The sequence below is a fragment of the Bombyx mandarina genome, chromosome 23, assembly GCF_030267445.1.
Source record: "Bombyx mandarina strain Sakado chromosome 23, ASM3026744v2".
In the NCBI taxonomy this organism is placed as follows: domain Eukaryota; kingdom Metazoa; phylum Arthropoda; class Insecta; order Lepidoptera; family Bombycidae; genus Bombyx; species Bombyx mandarina.
The window spans coordinates 16,325,781-16,346,307 of record NC_143229.1 but is presented as its reverse complement, the minus strand read 5'-3'; the positions used below and the strand labels follow the sequence as shown (position 1 = coordinate 16,346,307).

Sequence of the window (20,527 nt, the reverse complement as noted above, 5' to 3'; positions counted from 1 at the left end):
ATTTATGGTCAATTGACTAGACTATCCATCGTATGCCTATATAGTGCTCCAATGCTTTGGTCATATAGCAAAGAAACCCTCTGACGACCTGGAGATTAGTTGGATTTTCTATAAAAGCGTATTTTGTTAGTTTTTTTAAACTATTATTTATTTTACATTTTTTAGTTGCATTTCAAATTTTTCAATTTGTCTTTATTTCACTTTTTAAATATTGAATTGTCATCGGTCCTTAATAGGTATACCAAATTTCGAGTTAATCCGACGTTTTGAAGGGGGTCAGAATTATGTTCAAAGATTCCGTTCGTACTAACATTACGTCTGAAGCTAATAAAAGCGTATTAAAAACAGATGGGCGTATCACAATGCTCAGCAATGAGTGATCGACTCGACGAGGGGAGGGGACATGAGTTTGAATTAGTACATCCTACCAGGCCGAAAGTTCGTGGAGTACCGAGTTGGGGTCCAGGGGCGAAGCCCTGGCAGGGCTTCGCCCCTGGACCCCCCTGGCAAAAACAATTTAACTGTTTTTTTATTTTTAAATAATCTACTACTAATTGAATAAGAACTGTCTGATGAACTCATCCTTGTTTAATACTTCACTATTAAATTTTATTGACTTTTGTTTATTTCACTTTTACACTAAATACAATATTTCAAACTACCCGAGTACAAGAATTGGGGAGAATTTTACCACTAACGCGCATGCGCACTTGTACCCAGGAAGGAAAAGTTAGTTTCTTCCCTATACAGCGGGAGGAAAACCGACTTTTCGGCGTAGGTAGGAGAAAAAAAAATCCTAACTCGTTAAGTGGTAGTGGTAGCTTGGACCTAATGTGTATGTCTCCAACCACCTTGAGATACGAAGTGTCTGCATGGTATAATCACTCCACTCTACACTTCAAATCGGAGCTGACGTCTGCCTTGCGCGCCTTCCTCAAAGCGTAGTAGTATCCTGGGAGGAATTGAGGGAGGAGGAGTACCTCGGTCTTTCTCCTCTCCCTCTTCTCTGGAGGCGCCAGAGTCCAACGCCGGTCTATTACTCCATACCGAAGATCAGTAAACAGATTCCCCAGCGTTCAAAAAAGGTTGCTTGATACCTACTCGTGCATGTTTACTCCAACAACTCCGCCAAATGAAATAAAAAAAAAAACTTTTATACAATGAATTCGTTTGTGTAGTTTGATTCATTTATTACATTAATACACTTTTCCGAACATCGATAGAGATTTATTAACAAACAAAACTTTGTGCTTGTAATAATTTAAGAATTATTCAGTTAATTCTTAATGTTGTCAAACCAAACTACGAAGGTTCTTATCTGCGTCGGACGCAGAGTTATTAGGTAATCCTGTTTTCCTTCACTCTCCGATTCTTCGCGTTGTAAAGTCCTGAAAATTGTGTATAGTTTTAGCTAAATAAATCAGCCAGTGTTAGACGGCAAAGCACAGATTTGATTCGACAGAACTCCACTGGATTAAGCTTTTTGTGTGTGTCGTCAACTGGGGCCAAAATAAGCTAGAAACCGACCACAGAACGATACCTAATGCATTACACGCTTTTTTGATTTTTTTCCCTACCTAAGCTGATAGCCTTGAGAAGCTATGTCAGCGTAACTGGGCGAGTAGGTGAGCTCACGGGCCTCAAACCTGACGTCGTTGCTAACACAAGCCCTAGCAAGGGCTGTGCTTCGCAGAATCTACCACCGGATCGGAAACGCGTCACCTACACCTTAGGGCGAAACTGAAATAGCCCCAAGGCTATCAGCATCGGTAGGAGAGAAAAAAAAGAACAATAACTTGCTGTTTACAGGTGTACTCTTTTTCATATTATCCCCTATACAAGATTGTGCTCCTTACCTCTACTCTCCATAGTTATATCATACCGACCACCAATTTAATATCGGTTGGTAGCAGGAGAAAATGGTGCAGTGTTAAAACAATTTTTAAATTGACGCTTGGAATGCTTTCCCTTAATGCGACTATAACTTCTAGACGCTTCGCGACAAAATTAAAGAAGTTTTTAGTATGTTTCGTAGCACTTATATAAGTATCACTTAACTAGTCAGGTCATAAGTATTGTCACACAGTAAAAACTTTTCTTTTAGAATGCTGGCCACAATAAAGTTTATTGAATTCGAATTTCGAATTGTTCATGAAAATAAAAATGTATACTTTTAGAATTTTACTAATTTTTAAATATGGAGTGGACGCTTAAAGAAGACCGTGTTGCAGTTTTTGCGTTGCATCGTTGCGGTTACGCGCCAATTCAAATTTTTAACATACTGAAAAATTTGAACATAACCAAAAGATTTGTTTATCGTATCATCAAACGATACAATGAAGACTCTAGTGTAGATGACAGGTCAAGAAGTTGTCGCCCTCGGTCTCTTAGGACTCCAGCAGTGATAAAAGCTGTGAAGGCGCGAATTCAAAGAAATCCCAAACGTAAGCAGAAACTGTTGGCCCTTCAGATGGGGTTAAGCAGAACCACGGTGAAAAGGGTGTTAAATGAAGACTTAGGGCTTCGGGCATATCGAAGAAAAACAGGACATCGTTTGAATGCTCGTCTGATGGACCTGAGACTGAAGAGATGCCGCGCTTTGTTGAAGCGGTACGCGGGAAAAAAATATCGGGAAATTCTTTTTTCGGATGAAAAAATTTTTACCGTAGAAGAGAGCTACAACAAACAAAATGATAAGGTGTACGCACACAGTAGTGAAGAAGCGAGCAACCGTATTCCGCGTGTCCAACGAGGTCATTTTCCATCCTCGCTCATGGCATGGTTGGGAGTTTCTTATTGGGGCTTAACAGAGGTACATTTTTGTGAGAAAGGTGTAAAAACGAATGCATTTGTGTATCAAAATACAGTCCTGACGAACCTTGTGGAACCTGTTTCTCATACCATGTTCAATAACAGGCACTGGGTATTCCAACAAGATTTGGCGCCAGCTCATAGAGCGAAGAGCACACAAGACTGGCTGGCGGCGCGTGAAATCGACTTCATCCGGCACGAAGACTGGCCCTCCTCCAGTCCAGATTTGAATCCGTTAGATTACAAGATATGGCAAAACTTGGAGGAAAAGGCGTGCTCAAAGCCTCATCCCAATTTGGAGTCACTCAAGACATCTTTGATTAAGGCAGCCGCCGATATTGACATGGACCTCGTTCGTGCTGCGATAGACGACTGGCCGCGCAGATTGAAGGCCTGTATTCAAAATCACGGAGGTCATTTTGAATAAACTTTAGTGTCATAAGAATCTATGTTTTGTTAAGTTCATTTTGGTATATGAATGGTTACATAATGAATAAACTTATTTCAATTATTTTACATTAAACATGTGACAGAATTTATGACCTGACTAGGTATATACTTCTCTAAATTTAAATTCAAGTCATAAACATTACACGAACCTCTTACGTCTGTTCTTCTGTGTTCTCCAGTATTCTTCATTTGTCTGAATATCCTCTGATGAGTCTTCTTGAGATGAATATACCCTGTGCTCATCAATCTTAGTATATTCTGTGCCAAAATAAACAGTTTTTGTATTCGGACGGGGGATTGGGACTTGTCGACGTATCGACGACGCTTGCTATGAGTTTTATGAGGTCTTATAGCTTGTTAAATCTCAACTACACGTGGGATCCTAAAATAATAAGGCCGAAAAACGCTGTTGGCATTGCTTTGTGTCTGCCCCAGGCATTACTGATGTCCATGAGTGACGGTAACCATTCACCATCAAGTGGGCTGTATGCTCGTCTGCATATGAGGACAATAAAAAATTTTTTTAACTGTAAATTAACTTTTGAGTGTACCTGTGTATTTGAGTTTTATTTTTGTCTCCTAAACTCGAAAACAATCGTAACCAATATTTGCTCTATGTACATTCTAGCTGTACCCGTCCGCTTCGCTGGGCATTTAAAATTAACTTTATTATTTCTCACCCCCACAAAGATTCTCCTCATTAACGCTCTCGCAACTGGTGTAGGGAGTCCAACACTCATATAAATATTAGCGTATCCATTAAGTACATGTATTTTCTACATGGATACCAAGTTTCAAGTCAGTCGGATGCATGGTTCAGTAGTTACAACGTGACATCCGTAAAACCACTGTAGATTTATATATTAGTATAGATATGCAAAGTTTTGAATTAAATTAATTTACTTATACCTGAAGATTCTTCAGATTCATTACTGTAATCGTCCGTTTTGACATTTCTTCTTTTATCTGTCAAACGTCCAATTGTTCTTTTAGACGCATCACGATTGGCTGCTCTCAAATTAACGTTCTTTCTCGAGTGACTTCCTCTAGAATTCTTCGTATGGTGGTTCAAATGTGGGTTCCTTAGAAACGGCTTGAACGCATTCTTTTTGGGTTTGACTTTGTAATACATTTCGTAAATAGATTTCGTGATGTCATCGCTTTCGTCGTCATCAGAAGTTATCCCTGAAAATTGCTGCCTAATGTCAAGAGATCTTGAATTATGATAATCTTTTTTTAGGATGCAAGGGTTATTGCTGAAGGCCTTTTCGTTTTCGCCAGGATAGGTGGGTGAACACAGGCTCAGCCTAGAGGGTTGGTTGGTCTAATAAGGAAAAATTGTACCAATAAAAAAAGCTCAATGGCTATTGAAAAGGCCAGTATCACATCTGGGTAGAAAGATTACAACCTTTTTGCAGGTAGTCGAAAAACGAGAAGGAAGATTATCCAAATACAAGGATGTTTTTTTTTTTTATTAAAACTAATTGAGACATAAAAAGAGTAGATAAAGAGAATATAAGTAATAATGTTTCATTAAAGAGACCCTATTTGAATGGTCTTTATATTTTTTACCCTGGCTTTGGCAACGAAATTATGATTCGTAGTTCTAAAGTTTAAATTCTCTAAGCATTACCTTTCTCAGTCTTCGCGTCTTCAATCACCTTTGAAATCTTTCTCAAAGATAAACTCTCTTCAGACGAGTAGTTCTCGTATGGAATCTTTTTCTGATAATTCGAATAATGCGTCCTGTCTTTTTGCGACTTCGCTTTATTCTTCTTAATTTTTGTATCATTAGAATAAGATTTTGCGTCACTAAATGAATCATTGAATTCGGATTTTGTTCTGTTCAATAGCCCCGATCGAGATGTTACATTGGTTGTTTTTGTCGCATCCCTATTGACGATTGCTCTCTTGTGTCTGTGACGGCGGACCGTTCTTTTGGGTTTCGTATATTTCTGGAATCTTCTGCGTTGCGTTTCCTCTTCCGAAGCTGTCGTGGGATTGGCTAGCATTAAATATTGTGAGGTCGTTGGCGTGTAGGCACGTGACAATGGTAGTTTTCCAATTACAGCACAAGAGCGCATTATGCGGCATAATGCTCAACGTTGAATGTTCCAACTACAGCAACGCTTCGCACAATCGAGCACTCTCAAAAGTACTGCTCTCGCGTGATACTTGCAATCGATACCGACTCAGTGACAGAAAATTGACAAGTGTTTTTTCTTTATTATTATTATTTATTCTTATTGTACACACAGAGAAAATACAATAAAAACAGATTTAAAGAATGTCTAAATACTATGTACAAAGGCGAGCTTAACTCATTCATGAGTTTTCTTCCAGCAAACCATTAGCAGAGTGAAATACGATGTATAAGAGGGCAATAGTTGCATTGATCGAAATTTTGTTTATATTATCGTTAGTAATATTATTTAATGTTGAAAAAAATTGTAAGGCTTTCGTTTCGTCGTAGTTTCTTAGAAATAATCAATGCTAATTATTTTAATTATGTGCTAAATTAGCGCATTCTGCTGATGCAATTGAAAACTAATTCACGTTCCAATTAAGCTTCAGCATAATTCGGCATTGTGCGTCACTGAGTCGCATTATGCTCTGTAATTGGAAAACTACCTATGTATTACATATCGCGGGCTGAAAAACTAATTGGTTTAAGCGATATTCCTGCAACTTTACAGAAGAACCATTTCATGTTTGAAATTTAGAAAAAAATATCATAACTAATCATAGATAAATAAAATATCATAACAAAATCAAAACTTTTTCAGCTTCAACTTAGTTGAAGTTCAATTGAAAACATCGAACTGTTGATACCAATATAAAACGCACCTTTAATTACAAAGATAAATGTTGCATATTAAGCAAAATATCGCTTAAGGCAAATAGCCTTTCACCCCTCGATATTATTAAACTGAGCATATTGTAAGCATCACTTTATATAACCAGTCGTCCATTAAACACAGTATCAATACCACGTCTCGTCATTTATCTATTTCTGCTTAGTAACAGTAAAATTACAAAATGCCAGACTTGGTTTTTTTTATTGCATAGGTGGTTGAACGAGCTCACAGCCCATCTGGTGTTAAGTGGTTACTGGAGCCCATAGACATCTACAACGTAAATGCGCCACCCACCTTGAGACATGAGTTGTAAGGTCTCATGTAATAATTTTATAGCGTATCTAAAAAGAATAAGTTCACCTGACCCGGCGTCCGTCTGGTATGTTTGTTTGTTATCATAGTCTTCGGTCACTCCATCTTCGTGAGTAACTCCATCATTAGATCCGCTGTAGACATACCTAAAGCATTTTTGATCGAGACTAGTTATACATTGACTTGCGCTAAAGGAATTTTCCAATTTAGCCAGGATATACAAGGTTCCGAGCGACTATTACCTTACTAAGCAATAACAAAGCTTTTTTATTTATTGCTTAGATGGGTGGACGAGCTCACAGCCCACCTGGTGTTAGGTGGTTACTGGAGCCCATAGACATCCACAACGTAAATGCGCGACCCACCTTGAGATATAAGTTCAAGGGTCTCAGTATAGTTACAACGGCTGCCCCACCCTTCAAATCGAAACGCATTACTGCTTCACGGCAGAAATAGGCAGGGCGGTGGTACCCATCCGCGCGGTCTCACAAGAGGTCCTACCAACAGTAATTACGCAAATTATAATTTTGTGAGTTTCATTTTTATTACACGATGTTATTCCTTCACCGTGGAAGTCAATCGTGAACATTTGTTGAATACGTATTTCATTAGAAAAATTGGTACCCGCCTGAGATTCGAACATCGGTGCACGCTCAACACGAATGCATCGGACGTCTTATCCGTTAGGCCAATGGTTCAGTAGTTCGAATATAGAGAAGGAGTGCAGAAAATTAATATTTTTTTAAATTATGCATAAAAAATACATTAAATCAATTGAGAAAAAAATAAGAAACATTACACATACTACCATTTATTTGAACCTTAATAACGTTCAAACATAATTTCAATTAATTATAGTCAAACTTCGACTACTGGGAGGAACACTAGTTTAAGTACTCTTTCATTATCAACTCTTTCATTATCAATCCCTTCCGTAGAAGTTTTGCATATCCAAACTCCACAGCGGCGTCCACACACAAAGGTGAGGTTCAGGTAGGAAAAGCGAAGTTCTTTTGTACCTTGGGTCATCATCAGAAAGCAATAGGAGGGTATAAGATATAGTTTCCGACTTAGCTTTCATTTGTGTCACTATCATTTTTTTTATTGCTTAGATGGGTGGACGATCTCACAGCCCACCTGGTATTAAGTGGTTACTGGAGCCCATAGACATCTACGACGTAAACGCGCCACCCACCTTGAGATATAAGGTCTCAGTATAGTTACAGCGGCTGCCCCGCCCTTCAAACCGAAAGCATTACTGCTTCACGGCAGAAATAGGCGGGGTGGTGGTACCTAGCCGCGCGGACTCACAAGAGGTCCTACCACCAAAAATTTCTTTTCTAGCCTAACGCAGGGTAGTAGGCGAAGATACCTAGTGCTCCAATCCATCTGTCTTGCGTCATCCAGCCACTGATTCGCGGCGAGTGTCGTCTCCCTCGCCAATTTGATTGGGACGGCAAATAATTTGCGTAGGTCCACAGTTATGTGGGAGGCTCTCGTGGTCCCCTCGGGGTTCTCAGAGCTGAGGTGATCTAGAAGCCAAACGACCTTTATCATTATCAAATGAACACCATTAAAATAAATAATAGTTTAAAAGAACTAACAAAATACGCTTTTATAGAAAAACCAAAAAAAAAATTGAAAATAAATCTTAATAAATTTGAATTAAAAATAGTGTAAGAAAAATGATTTTATTGTAAAAAAGCGTGGGGTGTATGGTATTAGTAGTTATAAATGTTTTATGAACCGATATGAGTAGAAGGGTTATATTGATAATATCCTGAAAAGCACCACAATAAAATTAATTTTTTTCATTCAATTTTTTAGTTGTTTTTTCTTCTTCTTCTTCCAGTGCCTCTTCAATCCTGAAGGTTGGCCGTTAGCTTCCTGTATTCCTTTCTGTCAGCAGCCAGCCGGAACAGCTGTTCGACGGAGGCAATACCGGTCCACTCCCGGATATTCCGGAGCCATGACTTTTTCCTTCGCCCAGCACATCTCTTTCCGTCCACTTTGCCCATAATTATCAGCTGCAGCAGCATGTATCGATCGTTCCTGAGCACGTGGCCGAGATACTCTATCTTGCGCTTTTTGATAGCAGGCAGCATTTTCCGGGACATATGAACGCGCTGAAGCACGGTTTCGTTCCTGACCCTCTGCGTCCAACTAATGCGTAACATGCGACGGTAGCACCACATCTCGAATGCCTGTAGGCGTCTTGTAGTGTCCTCTTTCAGGGTCCACGTTTCGCAACCATACATGACGATAGGCCAGATATAGCACATGAGTAGCCTGACTCGGAGCTGTATATGCAGTTGACGACAGCAAAGAACTTTTCTCATTTTATTAAAAGAGGCTCGAGCAGTTTCTATCCGGGTTTTGATTTCTTGATCAGATATTTTGTTAGCTTTTTTTAAACTATTATTTATTATTAATTTTTTAGTTGAATTTAAAATTTACAATATTTTTTTTCAATTTTATTTAATGTTGAATTGTCATCGGTCTTTAATAATTATACGAAATTTCGAGTTGATCCGTCTACATACATACGTCTGAAGAAATAAAAAGCGTATTAAAAATCAAGTCGTGCGTATAATATTGAAGTGTGCAATTTTCAAGGCCTTATTTTAAGATGATTCTGATTTGGGATTGCAAACTTTTGTAAGGGTTTTTAAGATGCAGTTGCAAATCTTGCGATTCTGATTTGGGATTGCGAAATTGTGTAAGCGTATACCGGAAAATAATACAATAATATGAAAGAATTGTTGCCTTCAGTTTGGAGATGAGGCTACTTGTAAACTTTTAAGTTTTGTCTCATTATATTTGTTATCCAGAGACTCATGCACAAGTTTAACTTTTATTTTGTATTGCGTAAATGAGTGAAATAACAGACGGACCATTTAGTGTTAAGTGGTTACCGAAGCGCATAGTAATCAGAGCGTGAATGCCAATTCCCATCTTGAGGTTTGAAGTATAAGCTTCAATTGTTTTTCTGGTGTTTCAAGTAATGCTTTGCTGTGGTGGTACTTACCAATCGGCGCTCACAACAGTGATTACGCAAATTATGATTTAAGCGGTTTTGAAAATTTTTATTATTTCTAATTTAGACAACTAATAATGAATTTTGCTTTGTTTCTTGTGCTATGCGTCCATTTTTATATCACTCGTCATTTTCCCGATAAGGTTGATAGTCCAAGGCTAGACTGTTAGTAAATTGAAGATTTCTGGATTTGGGCCATAAAGGCGCGAAAAGCGTGACTTGAATTATTTTAAAACTAAATAATAGTTTAAAAGAACTAACAAAATACGCTTTTATAGAAAATCCAACTAAAAATATAAAATAATATTTAATAAATTTGAATTCAAAATAATGTAAAAAGAAGAAAAAATGATTTTATTGTAAAAAAGCGTGAGGGTCCTTAATAAGTATACCAAATTTCGAGTTAATGCGACGTTTTGAAGGAGGTCAAAATCATGTTAAAAGATTCCGTTACATAGTAACATATAATACATACGTCTGAAGCTAATAATAAAAGCGTATGAATTATATTCATTTGGCTTTAAATGGTTTGATTAAGGTTTAATTTTGTTACTGAAATGTACAGTACCTCTGGATTCTTCCAATACGTTTTCGAGCCTCAACAGAACGCTCCCAGATTTCCAAGGCTCCAGGGTGAGGATGTGGATATGTCGTGGAAGACCTCGCATCCTCAGCAATGAGTACTGTGGCAAAGTTAACGAATCGCTTGGCTTTAGTGTGGCCTTTTTCTTTATAGACCAGTCGATTGACCGTGTTGAGTGGATTGCCAAGTTAATTTGATATGAGACTGTCAGAATACGTATACTGATACGCCGGTAAGAGTAACGCTATCTATCGCTGAATAGCCGAACAAATATCGAAGGTACTAGAAAAATGGAGAAGTACAACGCCATCTATTGTCAGATATCAGAAATGCATATCGAAAGTACTCGACTTGTGAATGTTCTCGATAATTCTAGGAATGTCGTATAGGCTATAAAAGCGTTGCAGTGATGACACGGAAACAGTCAGTTAGTAAGCCGTTTCTGCCGTAATACGTTTCGGTTTGAAGGGTGCGCCAGCCGTTGTAATTAAACTGAGACCTTAGAACTCATATCTCAAGGTGGGTGGCGGCATTTACGTTGTAGATGTCTATGAGCTCTAGCCACCACTTAACACCAGGTGGGCTGTGAGATTGTCCGCACATTTAAGCAAAAAAAAGTGTTTAGTATTTATGTTGAGGTCTTAAAGGGTTGCCTCGTGTGCCCCCTAGCCGCCGACACCATGTGTGAGGTTCGGACTCATTCACTGAAAGAAAACCCTGCAGAATTTCAACTTACACGTTTATTTCTAACATTCTGCCATTTTCTCCTGCTAATCTTCTCTCCGGGCGCGAAGAACAACCACGGCTCATATCTCCAGCGCCTGGCCGCTTGAGATACTCTCTCCGAGAACGATAGCTCCTCAACTGGGGGTATGGAACTCATATGGAATGGGGTATGGAATCAGCAACGAATGTAAGACAATTAAACGGCGGATGTGATGGATTATATGCTGTTGACCGCGGACCTCTATCTACCCTGATCCGAGATTCGTCTCGGGTTGGGATTGGATGCCCTTTGGAGTCCAAGATAATAAGGCCTGGTGAATCACATGGGAGCATATTGGAAGTGGTGAAATATCAACGACCAACCTATTACTACCACGAAATAGCCATATTTCAAGCGAAGAGTGATACAACTGTGATACACATGATGAGTTTGATGTCTCAAAGCCAAAGAAGGTATTTACGCTTACTGGTCTCTAATGAGCTGTGGGCTCGTTTAGCCATCAATGTAATAAAAACAATGGCAAGCGGGTTCAATAAACTCAAGCGATATTCGCACTACTTAACCCGCTTTTCTTATGGAAATAGGGCTGAAACAGTACACATTTTCAATAGAATCACTTACGTTCTTGTCTGAAGTTTCCGAAGAGAATTCTGTGTTTCCCTCTAACGACCAGCCCTGTGCCGTAAGACTCCTCGTTGAGACTCTCTTCCAAGCCAAACCCGTCATCTGTTAGAAGTCTTCTATGTATCTGGAAAGGGGAGACTAGTGGATTCTAGAGGTTCACGGACATGGCTTGACTCGCTGACTGGGGAACTATATTTAAGGAACTTTCAGCCAGTGCGTATGAGGTTTTTTCGAAGCAAGATTGGACTTCTTTGCAGTGCCCATGTATGTGATCAGATAGGCTTCACAAAAGTCCGTTTTTTAATATACCCATATACATAGAAATTTAGACATAGTCTATTAATTTGTCCTCCATTGCTGGCCAAAAAACAATTATATTTGATTTTAGATGCTACTAGCTAACCCGGCAGACTTCGTAGTGTCTTAATCGATAAATAAAATACCTAAAATTTTGTATAAAATAAACTTAAGACAAACAAAAGGAATCCGTCCGACGGGGAACACATCAAAGGGAAAACAAAATTATTATTTTTATTTAATTTCGAGCATTTTCATATTTATCTACCTTGTCAACCTTCTCTGGACCTCGACAAATAATTTAAGACTAAAATTAGCCAAAACGGTCCAGCCGTTCTCGAGTTTTAGCGAGACTAACGAACAGCAATTCATTTTTATATATAGGTATATATAGATTTAACGCCTATTTCAGAGTTTCGAAGTAACTCACCATTAGCTCGATTTCTCCGTCGTTATATGAAGTACCACCTTGGGCTCGGTCGTTTAAAACGCACATTTCAATGCTGCTGTTTGCGCAGCGAATACATATTCTTGACGTCACTGGGTAATAGCATGACGAGATACTCTTCTTTTGCTGTTGGCCTGTTGATATTGAAAATATTTTGATAAATCCTGCAATAAACCCCCCCCCACCACCCCCCAGTTTCAAAATCCGTAATTTGATGGAACTATAGAGTCACAAAGGAAACTGTTGGAAGCAGTGGTTGGATAAATAGCACCTAGGACCGACAGTCATTGGTTGAAACTCCGGCGAAAGCCACGGGTGAGGCTTTTGAGGGGACATTAATGAAGTTATGTACACTGTCAGTACCATGAACTTTATAGATGAAAGACCGTGTAAAAGAAATGATATATTTATTTATTTATTTATTTAATTAGTCTACTTACAAATTAACAGTATAAACCAAAACATTTGTAAGCTATTAATAATTAGCTTAAGTAATTCCTGACAACAAAAATAAATCGCTGCAAACCATCATGGAATATATCCATTTCCGGAGCATGAGCTAGCAAGCCATTGAGTAGCGACACAGCACGATGCGTCGGGGAGTTAGCGGTGTGCTGCGTACGCGCGTGCGTAGTACTAAGAAGCTGCCGCTGGCGACGCACCCCTCCACACATACATCCGCGCATGTAGCCATCAGGCACATATAACGACACTGATTCCAGTGCAGTGGAGTTATCAATTTTGTTATGCAATAGCTGATAATAATGCACCACAAGAGTCATCTTCCGTCTGAGCTCAAGAGTATCTAATCCGACCATACCAGTCACATAAAGTGATGGATACAAGAACGGATAGTATCCATACATTTTCTTGAATAGGAACCTGCAAAATTTTTTATGTAGTTTTTCCAGCATTAGCTTTTGAACTGCTTCGCGAGGATCCCACACGAGTGCGTTATATTCAAGACTACTTCGCAAATAGGCATCGTACAGCATAACAATCACACGATGGCCTACAAAGTCGTGCGTCTGACGAATTATGAACCCGAGCAGACCACTACCCCTTTTACATATATTTTGTATGTGATCTTTAAACATTAGCTTGGAATCGAAAATAACTCCCAGGTCACGTATAACTGCCACATGATTCAAAATGACTCCAGATAAATGGTATGGAAACAACACGGGCGACCGTGACCGGCTGTAAGCAACGACCTTGCATTGATTAGTATTAAAATGCAAGCGGTTACGCTCTCCCCATTCTGCAACCCGAGTAATGTCGCGTTGCAAAGCATGGCGCTCAGCATCACACCCGACCCCAACGTACAGCTTAAGATCGTCAGCAAACATAAGACACTTGGTCCTCTCACTGAGAATAGAAGATAGATCATTTATCATGATTAAAAACTGAGTGGGACCAAGGTTACTACCCTGATTGACCCCTGATCTTGTAAAATAAGTTGTAGATTTGAAACCCGCTAACTCAACATGCTGAGACCTATCAGAGAGATAAGAAGAAAATAATTTGAGGAGTTTTGGGGTAAATCCGAATGAAGCAAATTTCATCAACAGTACGTCATTATCGACACGGTCGAAGGCTTTTTCAAAGTCTAAGTATACAGCGTCGACTTGTTTCCCTGCATCCATTTCAGCAGCAACATAGTTGACGAAATTAATATGGTTAGTTGCCGTAGATCTACCAGCTCGAAAACCATGTTGACTGTCAGTCAATTGGTTCCGGATCTGCGCACTAACATGTTTATTAATAATGGACTCAAATATCTTTGCAAATACTGATAATACTGCGATGGGTCGATAGTTTTTCACATCTGTGCGGTCACCACCCTTGAAGACCGGAGTTACTCTAGTGTGCTTCCACGTAGATGGATATGTAGGCATTTGGAGTGAGAGATTATAAATATGTAGTAGTGGTACACTAAGCACACTTATACAATCCTTAGCCAAAAAGGAAGGGATACGATCTGGACCTGATGCGGAGAACGGCTTAATGCGCTTCACAGCACAGCGCAGGTCGGAATTATCTACAGTCAATAAAGCTACTCGAGCACTGGAACAAAACTGTGATGTTATTGCTGCACTATGCTGGGCCTCAGTTGGATCTAATTTGGGTTCATCGGCTAAGAAAACTGACTGAAGTAAGTTGCAAATGCATCTGCCGCGTATTGTCCTTCCACAGGTTTTCCCAAGTAATCATAATATTTATTACAATTATGCCTACTTTGTCGCTTATCTTTAATAAACTTCCAAAATATTTTTGGATTATCACCGATGTCTCTCTCTATACTCAACAAATATTTTTTATACGCTGTCTCGATCAGATATTTTATTCTACTCCTATAATATTTAAACAATTCTAAATTTACTTCTTTTCCCTCAGCTTTGTACCTTTTGTGGTTAAAATGTTTGAATCTTAAGTTTTGTATTATTTCGGAAGTAAACCAAGTTGGGTATTTATTGGTTTGATTTGTTACTATACAACGTTTGGTCGGCACACAGTAGTCGATTATAGAGTATAATTTGTTATAAAATGTATTAAGAGCGATGTTGACATCTGTCTCAGAAACAATGTCACTCCAATCAATCTCAGCAAAAGATGCATATAGTACATTAATATCAGCTTTACGAAAATTCCATTGGAAGCCGCTATCCAGTACGTAGGCTGGATCGGATGATAGAGGGAGGGAGGGCATGCCGGCGCCGACACAGCTCCGCCTGCTAGGCCATCGCACGGATACTTCAAGCGTCGGATGATAGCAGTCCTCCGGCACGAGAGCACCGATTCCCCTCACAACACAGACACGTTCTCTGTGTAGTCCACTCAAAACGAAATCCAAGATACCTCCATGATGATTTGGAATAGTATTAAATTGCGTTAATTTACAAAAATTTAAGAAATATTCGAATTGCTCGCGTACATAGGTAGACACAGAATTTAAATTGAAATCACCAATAACAACTACTTCCACCGGTGCAAGTTTACAAATAGCATTTTCGATGGTTTGTAACACATGTATATACTCCATATTATTATAATTAGGCGGTAAGTATACTACACAACAAAGAAACTTAATATTTTTATAAGTTATTAATACAAATAAAACCTCCTGCGCCGCCGTGAGACCATCAATATTAGTAATACGGCGTGAGGAGAAAGTGTCGCGAACAGCGAGCAAGACGCCACCCGCGCCTGCATCGTTAGCACGATCCTGTCGATAGACAGTATATCCCCTAGGGAACAGCTCTCCATCATATACCGAACTAACAAGAAATGTCTCGGTAACAGCTATCAAATGTGCATTCGTATTCAAAAGTGATTTTTTAAATAAACTTAACTTAGATCTAAGACCGCGTACATTTTGATATAAAATATACACTGAAAACGATTTACCAATATTTTTTGTATTTTTAAATGTCGCTGGGCTTACGAAATCCCCGCCGCCATGGCTTAATGCAAATATCCTCTGGCCAATTTGCCGAAGACATAACCAAACCCTCCATTTTAACGGGAACGCTTATTTTGAAAGAGGCGTATTTACCGCGAGGTTTTAGTGACTCGACTATACATACATCTTGTTTACAAATCTGCGTAAGGTGATCGCGAATGATGTCATCGGTAGTTCCCTCCTTAACAAAATAAAGGTGTAAATACTTCCATCTCTCAGCAGCCTCGATGGTCATAGTTCCGGGCGTGGCCGTTCCTTTGAGTACATTAGCTGGTGGACCTCGGGAACGACGCGACTTAACCTCAACCCACTTTTCATTGAGTGTTCCAGATTGAACCTCAGCTGTCCCGGATGAAAGCGATAGTTGCGCTTTAGTGACGTTGTGATGGGTAACAGGGGCATCCGATGAAGGTTGATCCAGTGGCTTGTCATGCAAAGTGCAAACGGAATGTGCGGCAGACGTAGGAAATACTGTTGTCGCACTCGTTGTCCCTTTCTTGCGTCCAGATGCCATCGCTGTGATTGCTGACACGGCCCGAGTACGAGCCAATCGAATCGGTACTTTCTGCTTATTTGTTAACGCAGGAACAGAAATATCACTATCTTTGTGGGTACTTGTGTCATCGGCAACAGTAACCGATGTATTTGTTGTCATAGCCAGCACCTCACATTGATTTTTGATGATCGTATTTTGTTCAGAAATAACACGCTCTAACCGCTCGACTTTAGTAACCAAATCACTGACCACTTGGTGTAACTCGCGAACAGTTTCTTCAATGCGTAACGAAGCCATTTTCTTATTATTATAATTTTTTTTTTTTTTTGAGAAATACGAAAGTCACTATAACACGTCTATACTCGACCGACCCGACATGCGACACATGTTTATATAGTCTAATAAAAACCAAAATTACTGGTAGTAGGAGTCTTGTGAGTCCGCACGGGTAGGTACCACCACTATGCCCATTTCTGCCGTGAACCAGTCATCTGTTTCGGTTTGAAAGGTGAGGCAGCCGTTGTACTGTAAAACTGTGAATTAGAACTCGTATCTCAAGGTGGGTCGCGACATTCACGTTGTTGATATCCATGGGTTTCGGTAACCAATTAACACCATAGGTAAGCCGTGAGCTAGGGCAGTCATCTAAGCCACAAATAAACCCGTCACACTGCTTAAATTTTCTCCAAATTAACTTTGTATATATTTCTCTATAATGCCGATTCGGACTGTTGCATCCAAGCAATAAATAAATTCAAATCCAGCTTAAATGTCAGAAGTTCTACTTTTATTAAAACTTTGCTTCAACTCACTAGTCGTCTCGTTCCAACAGGTCCGTTTCATCATCTGTCGTGAGTTGGAATCGGTGAAGAATTCTCCGCTGTTGCTGATGTTAGTTGAGAACAGCATCACGACTTCTTTTCCCAAGTCTGTCCTGGAATGTTATTCACGATGCTTATTCTAAAGGAGGTTGTAAACTAACAGCAAAGGGACTACCCTTATTATAGTCTATTTTTTTTGCCCTGTAGGCAGATCAGCATACGGGCTACCTGGTGTAAAGTAGTTACTGTCGCCCATGGACATTAGCAATTCCAGGGGCAAAGCCAAGCCGCTGCCTACCGTTCCAAACCGCTGCCTACCGTTGTGAAAAGACCTACACTCGGTATTGGGTGGACAAAAGTCGAAGAGAGAAGTATTAATATCACTTCTGTTGTTCACTTACCCTACAGGAACCGGGCCTATAATCCACTCAAGCTCAATGAACTCCTCGCCACGGTACAATCTTATGACCTGGGACACCCAATCATTAAATCTTTGTCTGATCTCTTTTATCAGCGTACCTCGTACCACGTTGTAAGTGGCCTTGTCGGTGACCTGTCATAGAAATCGATGTATCAAAGCAAGTAAAGGCAAAATGTAATTTACTGTCATAATTAGATACGTTTCTCTCCACTAAAGTCTATATTTTGAATCTGAACTACGCATTTTTTGATTCAGTAATTTTGTGAAGTGTCGAACTTTTCAGAGAGGAAATACCAAAAATATCGTTTCTTTCTTGAGCATGGTTCTTTAATTTTATCTACTAGTACATTCCAATGAATAGCTTCTTGGCGACTTATAATTTTCTGTTTAGTTAACTTACCGGCACTGGTCGCTGCGTCTCTGGCCTGAAGCTATATGCCCCAGACTGCTGACTGCTCTTACCCTGACCATAGTAGTGGAAGTTCTGAGATACAGCTATTGACACCCCATCAACGTGCTGGATCGACGACAGTAGACCAGTGGATTGTTCGATCGAGATTTTGAGATACTGGGGGAAAAAATAAATAAATAACCCGGGTTCTGATCTTGGGGGGATCGGACGCTTGGGTGAGAGCGCAAGAGAGTCCTTTAGTGGGTAGGGCTCTAAATTCCATCCCTTGGGCTCATGGTCCGCTCTCAACATCAGCAGACCAGTCCCACATACCGTGGACCTCATAAGCGGTTCGGCCTCCGGCTCGAAAAAACTGGATTTAATATCACTACCATATACTAATCAAAACTATTTTTATTGTTTAATCTCTCCTTTTACTGATCTATAAGACGGTCTAAGATTCGCGAAAACTGGAGAAAATACAATACCATAGAATACCGGCTTTATTTGTGGTGCAGTGGTGTTAAGGGACCCTGACCTCGGCCTCTTCAATGAACCTGTTACATTCGTACCTTTTTCATTTTGACCGGGCGCTTACTGAGGACGCTTTCGGCTACTTACTGTCCTACTTTAGACTCCTCTTCAGAGATCTGTACTAATTGTCCTTCTTCTACACCGAGGTCAGCTAGATTAGAAAATGTCATTTAGTACCTCATTGGATATAGAAGTGGCAATCTCTTGTTCCGCTTCGACGTGGCCCTTAGCTGATTTCTTGGCGTATTCGTTTTCTTCCTGAATTCGAGAAGTTTTTTTATTAAGTCTATCCTAGTACCGATCATCTAATACAGGTAAGATTAAAATGAAATTTCATTGTGAAACCTTTAGGATTAGCTTTAATAAGACGTAGAAATTTATTATAACTGAGATGTTCTGATATAGCGACTGGCTAGCTTGGTAAATCTTTTTATTTGTCATCACATTATCCCACTAGGTAGGGTCGACCGGCAAATTTTTCTTTTCCATTCTCCTCTATCAGTCGTCATCTCTGCATACACTCCTCTTTTTCTATTATCATCATACATACACTCAATCCATATCTTCTTCGGTCGACCTCTTCCCTCTCTACCTCTACTCTGGAGAATCGTTTTGCAAATTTGTTTAACTAATATTAGTGAGTATACGTATGTTCTACCTCGCCTCTCATTCTTTTCCGGTTTTAAAGCTAGGAAAGTCACTAAGATATAAATGGACTCTACTCTCAATGTGAGTCTCCATTCACGTTGCTCTGTTTTTTTTTATTGCTTAGATGGGTGGACGAGCTCACAGCCCACGTGGTGTTAAGTGGTTACTGGAGCCCATATACATCTACAACTTAAATGCGCCACCCACCTTGAGCTTTATATTCTAAGGTCTCAGTATAGTTACAACGATTGCCCCACCCTTCAAACCGAAACGCATTACTGGTACCTATCCGTGTGGACTCACAAGACGTCCTACCACCAGTGAAGATGTCCATACATCAATAGTATATTTTTGAAATGGGACTATCGGACTATAGCTCTCACGTCCATATAGATGTGATATAGATAACAGAACTAATAACACAACTGATACAAACTAATAATTCAAACAAAACAATCCTTTTCAACTGTCTCGAGCTAAGATCTATTGGATATAACACTTAAGATAATATGTTTATTATGACTGATAATATGTTATTTGCTGTTGCAAATACAGTCAAACCTGGGTAAGTGAGAACTGGATAAGTGAGAAAACTCTATAAGTGAGAGTAATAGCCAGGAACCGTCATTTTAAGCTCCCAAAACCTCTATTAGCGAGAAACAGAAACCTCTGTAAGAGAGAGTCGTTTTTCCCTCATGGACCTCCGTAAGTGAGACTGCTACTTATCTATACCTCTTTAAGCGACAGTCGAGCTTTATTTATTTATATTATTCAGGAGGAACAAGTGAAAAAACTAATTACAAATTTAACATCTGCTATTTTATGACTCATTCTTAACTTTTGTAGAAAGAACTTCCTTCCATTGTTTTTGTATTGTTTTCTCGTCAATATTGAACCTAATCTATTTCGTGGAACTAAATAACGTTGTTATTTTATCGCATTCTTTTTGAATGGATACGTGCGCCTGTGTACCGTCCTGTTTGTCGGACTTACTCAGTTTATCGTTAATCAATTGCGAAGGAAAGTTCTGTTCTGCATCATGTCAAAACGGAAATTTAAAGTACTGTCATTAAGTGATAAACTTAAAATAGTGAATGCGTTTGAATCCGGAAAATCGCGAAATGAAATTCAGACGGAGCATTAGCGAGAAACTCGGGTTAGTGAGAAACCTCTTTAAGCGAGAATGAGATTGTGCTCCCTTGAACTCTCGCTTATCCAGGTTTGACTGTATATAAAAAAGAAATTCTAAAACTAAAACCCAAGGTACTGTAGTCGAGGCTATCGTCCTAACAAATCATCATATCAGGGAGAAGACAATCAGATACCGAAGTAACTCACCAGTTGATCACGGACAAGCGTTACGTAATATGAAGTGTAGCCTAGGGGCGGAATATTCTCGGCTTCAAAACACAGCTCCTGGATCGCCGAAGACGTTCGCCCAGTAAGACTTAGTACTGCAGCCGGGAGAGGCACTAGTTGATACTCTATATCTTCGTCTGTGTAGAGGGATAATACCATATTCATTAAAGATTCTGTCACACAATTAGAAATGATCTCTGCGCACTTTAACGAGTTTGCGTTAATGTTAAAAAGCATTTATTATATC

The 20,527-nt window shown here is 39.5% G+C and overlaps 1 protein-coding gene across 1 annotated transcript in view; it reads right to left on the bottom strand.

Moving 5' to 3' along the window:
- Window positions 1–1,216: 1,216 nt before the first annotated feature.
- The window catches only part of LOC114246541 (lysosomal alpha-mannosidase), a 30,137-nt gene continuing 10,826 nt past the window's right edge, over window positions 1,217–20,527 (bottom strand). Inside the window, exons 15-29 of the mRNA XM_089737643.1 lie at window positions 20,260–20,417; window positions 18,451–18,531; window positions 17,749–17,916; window positions 17,329–17,480; window positions 16,919–17,040; window positions 12,130–12,281; window positions 11,400–11,526; window positions 10,788–10,915; window positions 10,037–10,151; window positions 7,804–7,963; window positions 6,480–6,577; window positions 4,895–5,251; window positions 4,171–4,446; window positions 3,411–3,519; window positions 1,217–1,388 (exon numbers count right to left, since the gene is read on the bottom strand). Of these exons, the coding sequence (XP_089593769.1) occupies window positions 1,277–1,388; window positions 3,411–3,519; window positions 4,171–4,446; window positions 4,895–5,251; window positions 6,480–6,577; window positions 7,804–7,963; window positions 10,037–10,151; window positions 10,788–10,915; window positions 11,400–11,526; window positions 12,130–12,281; window positions 16,919–17,040; window positions 17,329–17,480; window positions 17,749–17,916; window positions 18,451–18,531; window positions 20,260–20,417 (2,315 nt within the window). The 3' untranslated portion in view covers window positions 1,217–1,276. The remainder of the gene's footprint in view (window positions 1,389–3,410; window positions 3,520–4,170; window positions 4,447–4,894; window positions 5,252–6,479; window positions 6,578–7,803; window positions 7,964–10,036; window positions 10,152–10,787; window positions 10,916–11,399; window positions 11,527–12,129; window positions 12,282–16,918; window positions 17,041–17,328; window positions 17,481–17,748; window positions 17,917–18,450; window positions 18,532–20,259; window positions 20,418–20,527) is intronic.